At 47.1% G+C, this 11,855-nt stretch overlaps 2 protein-coding genes across 2 annotated transcripts; one reads left to right on the top strand and one right to left on the bottom strand.

The window, feature by feature from the left end:
- The first annotated feature begins 1,828 nt into the window (after nt 1-1,828).
- On the top strand, nt 1,829-5,587 carry LOC127311451 (succinate dehydrogenase subunit 5, mitochondrial). The gene is made up of 5 exons (XM_051341877.2): nt 1,829-2,026; nt 2,113-2,198; nt 3,388-3,692; nt 3,804-3,989; nt 5,345-5,587. The coding sequence occupies exons 1-5, from the start codon at nt 1,899-1,901 to the stop codon at nt 5,399-5,401; spliced, it is 762 nt and encodes a 253-aa protein (XP_051197837.1). The 5' UTR covers nt 1,829-1,898; the 3' UTR covers nt 5,402-5,587.
- Nucleotides 5,588-7,137: 1,550 nt separating this feature from the next.
- On the bottom strand, nt 7,138-11,139 carry LOC127311452 (granule-bound starch synthase 1, chloroplastic/amyloplastic). Its single transcript, XM_051341878.2, has 12 exons — nt 10,936-11,139; nt 9,939-10,293; nt 9,778-9,858; nt 9,596-9,694; nt 9,333-9,486; nt 9,093-9,193; nt 8,894-9,003; nt 8,546-8,789; nt 8,056-8,430; nt 7,874-7,960; nt 7,656-7,784; nt 7,138-7,526 (listed from the first exon to the last, which is right to left on the bottom strand). The coding sequence occupies exons 2-12, from the start codon at nt 10,266-10,268 to the stop codon at nt 7,410-7,412; spliced, it is 1,827 nt and encodes a 608-aa protein (XP_051197838.1). The 5' UTR covers nt 10,269-10,293; nt 10,936-11,139; the 3' UTR covers nt 7,138-7,409.
- Between the last annotated feature and the right edge of the window lie 716 nt (nt 11,140-11,855).

The raw sequence follows: 11,855 nt of genomic DNA, 5'->3' as shown, positions 1-11,855 counted from the left end.
GCAAGTCCTAAACAGGATGTTCCGAGGATCAACTTCATGTTGGTTTTTAGGCCTTGTTTAGGATCGGCTTATGATCACCGTGCGTGGCCGCGAGGCCCAACCTGGAGTAGGATGATCCGATTATGCGGTGAAAACCCTAAATCGTCGTAGATCTAATTAGCTTTATCTTGATCAAGCAGGATCACCATATATTCGTGCACCCCGTACGAATCATGGGTGGATCGGCTCTTTGAGCCGATTCACAGGATAACCTGAGAGCCGATCGAGGCTCGTATTTAATGTTTACGTGTATGCCATGCAGGAAACTAAGCGAGGCATCCCCATCACCTTCCTGACCAGGTATAGGTCAGGTGGCACGCCCTTGCACTTCGCATCGGACGTGTGACCAGAAGAGCATTGCGGGCCGTCGCTCGGAGGGGTCTCAGCCAGCCGCAGCTCTAGGCTCTTCCCGGCTCTACCGTGTTGACAGTCGCTGCCCGCCGGTGGGTTTTGGCAGTCAACACTAACTCGAATGATATTCAAATTGCATCAGTGGTTTAATTATGACAATATCTCCGAAACTAGATCCCATGTTATCATGTTTCAGCAATTTTTGCACCAACAATTGCCATAATAATGTCACATGTCATGCAAAGGGTTGTGTTGTCATAGTCTACGCCTTAACGTAAAAATAAGATATATGTACACCTAGAGAGCTATTTTTGTTGTTGTGGCGTTATAACAATTTAGCAATAAAAGACATGCTAACAAGATCTTAGTACTCCATGGGTTTTACTAAAATAAGTATGATTTGTAATCAGTTTCTCTACCTTTTAGAATTAAAAGTGGTTTTATACACATGATAAATCTGTTATTTTCATGTTTGTTAGTAGTAACTTTTTCTTTCTACATATGTCTACCAAGTAAAACTTTTATTGCTAAACTAAAATATGAAATAGAAAACCTGAAGAAGATGGTCATGCATCTGCAAAGAGTAAAAACACATATCGTTTCAATTACTAAGGTATCAAGTAAACCCGCATATTGCTTTGTTGGTGGACATTCACCAAAGCACACCAACACATTAAATACCACACCAACCTTTGGTTGAGTTGATAATGTTTTCTATCTATATATCTCTTCACTTTTTTCCATGATCACTAGGTGTCTAGTGTTCGACTTATCTCTACTCGTTACCACCACATGTTCTGTTTGATATTGTAGCATACCATATAGGTGACAATATCTTTATCGAAAATATATAGGTGACAATATGAGATACCTATGTATTATGAATATGATTGGAATTGGAGGCATCAGGATAGAAGTAAACCTTGCCCAATTACCATAATGGCCTTTAATATCTTCTTCATCTCGGCATGTTTCCCCAAACATAACTCTCGATAACACTGGACGTGCAAGTGCTGATTCAGATGCAATATGGCCTTGAATTTCACTGGCATAATCATCTCCGTCGTTAAGGCGCAATTCAGTTTTAAGTGCATCCCAAAATTGCTTTCGTTGAGTCTCTCATCCGTGATCGGTGCCAAGACGCCATGTTCGTCCTTTCATGCAACATGCTCGTGATCTTCCATGCACCGCCGTGCATTATGCATACAATGTGATCAAGCGAAAAATACTGACACGGTCACGCAAATGGTGTGGTATGGTGAAAATTTAGAAATTTTATCACCAGTTCACGGTTCACCCTTGTTTGTGCCCAATGGAATGTATTTTCTGTCGAAGAATAATTAAGTAAAACATATTTTCCCAATGCAATGTATTTTCTGAGGAAAAATAATTGCGCTGCTCCATTAAGCTGCCAACGACCTAGTAGAAAAGGAAAAAAAAAAAACTCAGAACAAACTCACCAACGACCCCCCAAACGCCGCCAGAGAAAGGAGAGAAAGGGGAAAACAATGGCAGCATCGGCCCGCTCCGCGGCCACCGCCGCCAGATCGGCGCTACGCCGGGCGCCCCTCGCCGGCCCGTCGCTTCCGCACCTGGCGTCCTCTTCCCGCGCCGGACCCGCCGGGATCCTCCGCAGGTAGGTCTCTAATTCGCCGCGCAAGAGATCGATCGATGGATCACGGATGGCCGTGGGGGGCGTGCTCACGTCGAGATTCCCTGCAGGTCCGCGGCGGCGTGGCTGGAGACGCGGATGCCCCTGCACAGCGCGGCGGCATCGGCGGCGCGCCTTGGATCCTGTGCCACCCAAGGTAAACCTGCGCAGGACCTCTTCGCTTTTCTGTCTCCTGTTCCGCGTTATGTTTGTTTCTAGGTTCAGTGTAGCACTTCGTAGAGGTGACGCCAAGCTACCATTCAATTGGATCTTGGTTATCTGTGTGATTGGTTGTGCAACGAAATCTATGCGCGATTGGTTCTGCGTTATGAGATTTCTGGGGTCAGTATGGCATGAACTGTATTCATCTCGAACGCAGGAACGTTCTCTCGAATTGATTTCACTACCAACAACAATGACAATTGCCAGAACGCTGTGGATACATCTTGAACTCTGTAGTCTGCATAGTTTTAGGTCCAGGGGAGTAGTTGGTGATATTGTAATGTTTATGGATTTGTTATTGTGCTCAACTGTTCATACAACATAGTATGAACCTAAAAATAAGCGTGTGAATCCTGTTGATTCTGCAGGATGGATCTGCATTTTCATAATGAAACATACTAGTAGTTTGAAGAGAGTCAGTGTTAAACACTCGTGAATTTGTGAATAATTAAGTATCTGCTGATGATAACTGCTGTCAACTCTTGGTTTATCATACTTAAAAACACTTCCTTTTGTAGTTTATTAACCTTAATATCTATGAATATATTATGACCTCATATACTGCATCTATGATACAAGAACACATTGAGGGCTGATATTCTCTAATACCACTTACAGTTGATATCCATTGTTTTAGCACCATGCTGTTAAATGATCTTCTTGTTCTTGTTGAATTTGGGAGATTTGTATCGGCTGTCCTCACCTAAGTCATTGTATTAGTTCTTGTTCAACGTTAATAATCTTTATCTAGAACCATGTATACACCGTTTGACTGTCAATACCAGTGGCTCCAGATTGAGATTGTGAAGATTTAGTAATTTGAGAACTTCCATACTAGTGAACCATGTATACACCATTCATTTTGAGATCTTCTATTTCTTGCTCTTCATAATATCTGATCAATTAGGGATCATTTTATAGTAGTGAACAGTAAACTTGATCAGCATCGTTTTCAGAGTTGTGCAGTGTTGAGGTGTTACTAGTTCACTTCATAGCAAATAAATGCAGAGATAGTATCAGTATTCATTTTGCTGCAATCCTAATATTGTAATGTTATGCATTATCCATGTTCTTCTTTTTCTCTGTGCTCCTTGTTGATTAACTTTTGCATGTTGTAAACTCAGATGGCAACAATGCTTTCTCATGGAACTCTAAGCGCATGTTCAGTTCAAATGAAAAACATCTTCCTGCAATATCTGACCCAGAAATTGAGGCTGCATTTAAGGATTTGATGGCTGCTAGCTGGAATGAGCTGCCAGATTCACTTGTTGAGGAAGCACAGAAAGCAGTATCTAAAGCTACTGATGATAAGGCTGGTCAAGAGGCATTGGAAAATGTATTTCGTGCAGCTGAAGCATGTGAAGAGTTTAGTGGAGTTTTAGTTACCCTAAGAATGGCTCTTGATGATCTTTGTGGCATTACGGGAGAGGTCAGTACTTAATTACCTCTATCCCCTTATTTATGTATGGATCTTTGCAGAGTTTTGGCTCATTTTCTCCTTCTGCCTATATATATGTCTTAAGAACCCTAACTCTTGCAGAACGTGGGCCCCTTGCCTGGCTATGTAGAAGAAGCTGTTAAATCTGCATATAATCGATACATGACATATCTGGCATCCTTTGGTCCTGAAGAGCACCATCTGCGGAAAAAGGTGGAGACTGAGTTGGGAACAAAAATGATACACCTGAAAATGAGATGCAGTGGCATAGGGGCTGAGTGGGGAAAGGTTTGTTTCTTTCAAAAGCTACTTGTACCTAAAGTACAGTTTATGCCTATCCCAGCTTCCGTTGTAAAACATATGTTCATATATCCATGTTCTGATCATCTTGTCATTCCACTTATGATGATGTTAGCCTGTTCCTTTTTATGTCAGCCGTGTCTGCATATGGTTCTCATGATATTATTTGGCTGAATTAGTTTCTTCAATTTCTGCTGTCACAATTTTTTACTTTATGTTGATATTATCAATTTACCCCCTTCTCTTGCTAAGGGGCAAAATGTCAAACAACATCCAATGCCAGTAACTTATTATTGGATTAGGTTGTACTCCCTCTGGTCCGATTTAATCGACGCTAGCTATACACAAGGACACGCTGGTTTAGCTGTAGTTCCGCATCGATTAATAACGACCGGAGGGAGTATATATGAGGCAATTATGCTGTATTGTTTATATAGAAAAAAGAATGACAAGGGGTAACTCTGAATGGCTATGAATGCTTCATCTTTGTCTAACAAACCCATAAATTCAACTATGATTATTGTCTTGTTTACCTTATCATTTTTATTTGTAAACCATATCTACCTGTACTAGATATACATCATAGAAAACCTAGTTGAAAACTGCTCTGTCTTATTTGTAAATATTGGCTGATAACCCTGATCATTTGTCACATCCGACGACTAAGAACGGTCTCCTCTTGCCCATAATGAATTAACCAAATAAATCATCTGTTTGGTTACCACCAAGGCACCACTGTTAACTCTGTCTTGACGTTACATTTTTTCTCAGGCTACTAGGCAATTCGAACTAGCCTACATGTGTAACAGCTAACTTAGACTGATTTATATTAAGTTCAGTCTAGCTTGAAGTAGGTTTTAAATTGCTAACTAGTTTCTCTTCCCGAAGCTTCACTATAAACTGGCAAGATACAGCCATTTTTTTTTTTTGCTATTTCTTGGCCAAGTGTTTTCTAGTGTCCCCCCATTTTTTCCCTGTACCCAGTTACACAGAGAATCTAGGCAGTATTGCTAGCTCAGGAAGGACCATAGTAGTGGATGCTCAAACATCGCCAACTTATTCTGGTGTAGTCATGGCTTCACAAGCCATTGTTGCAACCGGAAGATGCTGAAACAATTACATTTTGCTCATTTTGTCTTCATTGTTTCCTGGTGACATCGGATATGATCCTGATCATGTGCATATCTTCTGCGGCTCCCTGTTTTCACGGTGTTCCTGATCAATTTCATAACATGCGAGGGTCTCCAGCTGATTTACTCTTGTTGCCTGGTCTGAAGTTAGTGGAAAATAATTATTACTTGTATTCAGTAGTCCATGCTCATGAACCAATTATTTTCTCGCAGATCACCCTGATTGGCACCTCAGGGATCTCAGGGTCCTATGTTGAGCTAAGGGCATGAGGGAAGCCTGCAGGTCAGAACCGTGGCCGAACACTGACGGGAAACTGCGTATCAGAACCAGGTGTTCCGTTTTCTTTTAATTTTCCGATGTAGCTACCATGCCAATAACAAGATCTTCAAAACAGATGTGCTCTTAAAGTAACGCTTTGGTACTGTAATAAGAATGCAATCCTGGAGTTTTGGTTTTGTTTTGCTGCTCAAGATGATCGGGGTTTTCTCTATATGTCGTGGGTTGATCTTATATCTTGAGAAACAGTATATCTGAGTAGGATTTATCCATTTTGTTCAGAAGTTTTGTGCTCTTGACCTACTTCGTGCACTGTTGAGACTTTGGTTTATTATACAGACTACCATTTCGAGGGAATGAGGTACTGGAATCCTTATGTGTATTTTGAGTAAACATGTGCTGGAAACGTCAGTGAAAAGCATAACAGATGTATGCGTCATCATAGCAACCACTTAAGTTTAGGAGTTATTTGGGTTATAATCTGATTTGACCAATATACGTCAACTTTTGTGGTACGTAATAAATAAGTTCAGCACATCCCAGTTCAGCAACAGACCGAACCTATGCCCTCCGGTCCATAATAAGTGTTGAAAACTTTAGTTGGTTTGCACTTATTATGGATTGGAGGGAGTATATAATGTTGTTGGTTTTGTAAAAATAAAAGGTAAAGGGCTATATCTTGTTCAAGACATAATTATTTATTTGGGATTCACATGACTCACATGTTGCTAACTCATCGGTCGAAGGTGGTGGCTGGCGCTTGGCTGCCCCTTTCCTTGTCATGAATCACGTTCATGGTCTTGACAGTAGGGTTCCTTCTCTGACCTGTCGTGCTAGTCTTAGATGGTCGGCACGCCACCATCCTGAAACTTATGGCTATGCTCTATGGTATTGCTTTAAAGTGAAATGGTGAACGTTTTTTATGGTTATTCGCTATAGGCAGCAATATATTCTACTGTGCTCGACCCGAAATGTAAGGTTGTGTCCCAATGAGCCATGATCCTACTGCCGTTCGACCCAGTAAAGTTTTTTTTTTCGAATAAGACAAGACCGCCATTTTTTTAGTAATTAAGAAGAAGATCTTTGGCCGGTTAACTTTCGGAAAACTGACCTAAGACCGTAACATCACCTCGCCGACCATCATAGATAGAACATGACTGTCGTGAGGGTACACAACCACCCTAGCTACCCACACAAGCCACACACAAAAACGAGCCAATGTCTTCGTGGAGGTTGCCTCCCAGGACTTTTAGGTCTTCATGCAGCGGCGACTCCAACATTCTCGAACACCTTGCAAGTGCAGCAACGTGAAGCCCATATTGGCCTATGCCAAGCAGATGACACATCGCGAGGGGACCGGCTGCTCCAATTCCGCTGACGATCTTCGGAGGGAAAACCGCAAAACCCTGCATCGAGGAAGCTCGAATACGTCGGGACAGAGACCAAGTAACAAGGTCTTGCCGCGACCAAACTTCACTCTTCAACATCATCGTTGACACGCATGCTGCCGCGCAGAACACCCACACCGCCGGCTGGTTCAGCCAACCGTGATGCCGCCTGCGTCTAGCCCACCAAGAGCCGCGGAAGGGAGCAAGATCCTCAAGGCGAGGGCGACACTCGTCGCCCAAACCAACGGGTCTCGGAGATTTCACCCGAAGAGCATGTCCTGAGGCTGAAGAGGTCGAGATAGACTCCAAAAAGTAACTCGGTCGCAAATCAAACACAAAGATACCAGACTGTACTCTCTCCATAACGCAGAAACATAATAAATCCTTGAGTTATTCCCAATATACCACACCAAAATGTAAACACACACTCACAATCACAACCTCAAACTTGTTTTTTTCGGTTGCAAAGGAGCAAGCACCACAACAGAACTTACTTATTGCACTGGCTATATATATGTCGTTCACTACAACAAGCGGCTCTGTCTCACCATATACGAGAACCCTGCAGATCGATGCTCCATTCTGCATCCAAGCTCCATTTTGCCGGATCTCTTCATGGAGCAGCGACGTTCTCCAGGGCGAGCGGCGCGATCTCGTCTCCGATGATCCCTGGCTCGCTCCCGGCGACCCCCAGGTCCAGCAGCACGTCCTCCCAGTTCTTAGCAGGGCCCTGCAAAGCACCATCGATCGATTTTATCACCAACACCAGGGATGCACCGTATGCACTAGCCAATATAGCTACTCCGTAGATGATTTGCTCTTAGTTGTGCTGTGAAGTGTCGATAGCTTGATTGCATACCTTCCAGGAGAGATCCTGGGTCATGCAGTTCTTGACCATCTCCTGGTATGTCGGCGTGCCGACGACCTTGATGGCGCGCTTCAGGGTGGTAGCCGCCTTCTTCACGTCGCTCGGCTCCAGGACGTTGCACTGGCCACGAAGAAAACGATATTAGTTGATGATCCGAGCTGCAAGGATCATGGAGATCAATGAATTTAGACAGAGGTCGATGATCCTACGTCGACACTGAGTCGGCCCATGTGAAACCCAGTCTTGCCCTCCACGATCGTGTCGACGAGTCCGCCGGTGGAAGCGCACGCGCATGGCTGGAATTCAGTAAGAAATTTCGATCATGCATGGCCATGGAATCGCTTCAGGATTTTGCGTGCAGCAGGTGAGAAATGGGCTAGGGCAAGTTTACCGTTCCGTAGCGCATCCCCTGGAGTTGGATGAGACCGCAGGGCTCGAAGCGGCTGGTGACGGCGAGCACGTCGGCGCCGGCCATGATCAGGTGAGCCAGCGGCGCGTTGAACTTGACCACGGCCCTCACCTTCTCCGGGAAATCCTCCTCCGCGCTCTTGAGCAGCCGTTCGAACTTCTTCTTTCCGGTGCCCAGGAGCACGATCTGAACGTCTTCCACCTCCTCTAGCACCTCCTTGATGGCGGCGACCATCACGTCGGGGCCCTTCTGCTCCTCCAGCCTGCCGATGAACGCCACCAGCGGCACTTTGCTGTCCACGGTCAGCCCCACCTCCGCCTGCAGCGCCTCCTTGTTCAGCGCCTTTCCCTCCACCGCCTGTCAGTCACAGTGCACCATCGATCATGCACACTTTGCCTCGTCAGAATTCAGAACCGGCGATCACCGGAGGGACACATGAAACAATAGGATAGTTTTGTGGGTGGGTGCTCACGGTGGTGTCGTCGTACTTCACGGCGATGTACTTGTCCTTGCTCGGGTCCCACTCACTAACGTCCATGCCGTTGACAATGCCGGTGATGCCAGTGAGCCGCATGATGTTGTCCAGCTCGCAGCCCCTAGCTTCGCCGGAGATGAGCTCCTCCGCGTAGTACGGGCTCACCGTCAGCACCCTGTCGGATTCAAGGATCCCGGCCTTCATCCAGTTGATCTTCCGCCCCTCCACCGGCTTGTCGTACCTGCACCAAATGTATTACCCAAATCAAACTCACACACAATTTCAGTTTCAAGTTCAGGTTCAGGTTCAGACATTGGAATTTTCACTTTGTTAACTGAGGCTTACCCGTCGATGAAATCGTAGGACGACTTGAACCTCTCGGGGAGGTTGAGGAGCGAAAAGTCATCGAAAGAGAAGCGGCCCTGGTAGGATATGTTGTGGATACAGAATGCGACCTAAGCCAAGTTGCAAAGCTAATTCAGGTCAGTTTCAGATCGAACAGCAATGTACAGACGGAACATTACAGTGTCAAAAGATGCAGAACCTTTGCAGTCTTGTAGAGGCCATTGGACTGGTAGTTGCTCTTGAGGTAGCAAGCAAGAGGGCCAGTGTGCCAGTCGTTGCACACGAACAAGACTTCTTCCCCTGCATCACGATACAGCAGCACCCCAAAATAAAGACAATTACTCTAGTCTGATGCATGGATGATGATCATGCAGTGCTTGAAAGAAAATCTACAGGTACACTCTGGCTTGCACTATGTGTGTTGATCAATCTTACATACCGTAAGGTCCGGAGTAGTACGGGTTGTTGTCGAGGTTTAGGATCCTGGGCGCCTCAAGTGCTGCCTGGCAGAGAAGGCTGAAGCGTAGCTGGTTGTCCTGGTAATCTGTGCCGGTGTTGGGCCCGTAGATCTTCTCTTTGGTTTTGCCCCAAACCTGAAAAGGAATTATAACCAACAGAAATAAAGATTCAGCAAGAGAAGACATCACTGGGATTGATCACCATGCATGTTCAGTGGTGTAGATGAGGAAAAGCTGTGATCACCTTCTCGAGGAAGGACGGGTGGTCGATGAACACACGGTCCACCCCACGCTTGTAGCAGTGGAAGAACCTCACCCTCTCGTACTCGTCGCCCATCTTGATCTGCAAAACCAAGTTAAAATCTTTATGAAACGTGCATCATCGATGAGAACACGCAAGGACTTGTTACTGATCATGTCGCGCACCTCGGAGATGACGCCGGTGTCCCAGGCGTCCTTGTACTGGTCGTAGCGCGGGGAGATGACCATGACCCTGTGCCCGTTCGCCTGCACAGTGGCACACGTTGTAATGGCATAGCGGTGGCGGTAAGTAGACAATGGGAGTTGAAGAGATGGCGTGTTCTTACGGCCATGGCTGGCGGGAGGCCGCCGAGGACGTCGCCGAGGCCGCCGGTCTTGCTCCAGGGCGCCATCTCGGCGCCGACGAAGACGATGTTCATGCCGGCCGTGGCACGCACCACGACGGAGGTGCCCCGTCGGCTCCCTCGTTGCTGCGTCCTCCGCGTCTGCTTGGGGGTCGCGCACGCGCTGGTCCTCATGCTGAGCGCGGCGTCCGCCGGGTTCCGTGGTCTCGGGCCCTGGAAGCCACCGCGCCGGAACAATGACGGCGTCGACCTGTCGGTGAGGCCGGGGAGGGCGCCCGAGGTGGCGAGCTGGGATGTGGCCAGAGCTGCCATGGCGCGCGCAGGGTTGAGCGGCTAGCTGTTGTGAGAGACGCAGACGACTTCAGTGAATCAGCGAGGACTTGAGTGAACTAAACAGAGTTTTGCAGTCAAGTCTTGTGGAGAGATGAACGCGCGACACCTATCTGTTTTTTTTTTCCTAGTATAAAGGGACGACACCTCCCTGAGTAGTAAAATTTACTTTATGAATCCTAATTAAACACCGCCAAGGTCCCAGTTCTACTATTGATCTGAGAAGAAAAATGAAACGATCGATCATGTTTCATTTTACTTGTACGGACTGTGATGATAATATAAACCCCCGACTTGATCCACGCCAGAAACGCATCTATGCCTTAAATTTCCTGGCATATATAAAAACTCGGTTGGAGAATAGAAATCTTTATGCACCTCATGTAATTAATCTGCTGATTGGCACCCACAGGCCACAGGAGGAGCATCCTGACATATAATCATAAACCTATGCGGTATGTCGATTTAACTTTTAGGACCTTATCGATCATTAAGTAAAGAGATCCTACACAATTAGTATAAATCTAGGAATCTGTGAGCTCCTCAACGTGGATACTCGGATCTACAACCATACGGACTGAAATATTTCTCAGACTCGACCAAATGGCAACTAATGTAGCCGATGGGCGCGCGGCGCGCGCGTGCGTACCTGATCGAACACCTGATCTCTGCTTCTTCTTCTTGGAAGGACGTTGATGGTTCGATGCGCGGAGTGTTCTTCTTCTTCTTCACAGGCAGAGGTAGGGTTCTTGTTCCGCTCGATCGGTCTCCTAGGACTGTGCGATCAATGGCGGGCGGGCGATGTGTGGGCGAGGGAGTGGAAGGAAACGAACGGTGGGCGCGCAGGAGCCGGAGACGGAGGTTATTTGTACTGGTGCGGCCTTGCGGGGGTGGGGAGACGGACCCGCGCCGTGGCGTTGCGTTCACTCAAACGCCTCTAGTGAGACACACACCCCGATCTCCCCATTACCCGCTCCGTTCCTCGTGCATGCTGGGACTGGGAGAGGGACGGTGGGCGATCGATTCGGGCCCGCTGCGGCCTGCATGGCTCATGTGGCTGACTGACGCCTCCTCGCGATCTCCGCTTGGCTGTTTCCCAGCGGGACTGAAGAGTGGCATGCACTCGCCACTCGCTGAAAGCCAATCGTCGTCGCGCTTTCCAGCTGACCGGTTGCCTTTGCTTCTGCTCCGCCGCTCGACCTCGCCGTGGCCGGTGGGGCACGCACCCTGCCGGCCGGTGCTGGTGGTTCTCTGGCCGTCCATGTGTCTGGCCTCGTACTGCCCTTCCTCCTTTCTGTTCTACAGTCGCATGTTCCTTCCACGGCGCCCACTTCCGTTCTCTGCTTTCGGCGGTTGCAGCTAGCTGGGGCTGCCGTAATGGCGTGGCATGGCGACAAGAGCTTGTGTGTGTGCGCGCGCGCTCGCAGTCGCAGGACAAATGTTGCTGGTGCGCTTTGTGTACGTGCTGCCAAAACTGGCGCCTCACAACTTTTTTTTTCCAAACGATCCCCGAAGGATCGAATTTTCATTACCATGGAGATAACGAAAATACACCAGCATACAGTTATG

This window comes from Lolium perenne, chromosome 7 (assembly GCF_019359855.2).
Source record: "Lolium perenne isolate Kyuss_39 chromosome 7, Kyuss_2.0, whole genome shotgun sequence".
NCBI lineage: Eukaryota > Viridiplantae > Streptophyta > Magnoliopsida > Poales > Poaceae > Lolium > Lolium perenne.
This window is presented reverse-complemented; position numbering and strand designations above follow the sequence as displayed.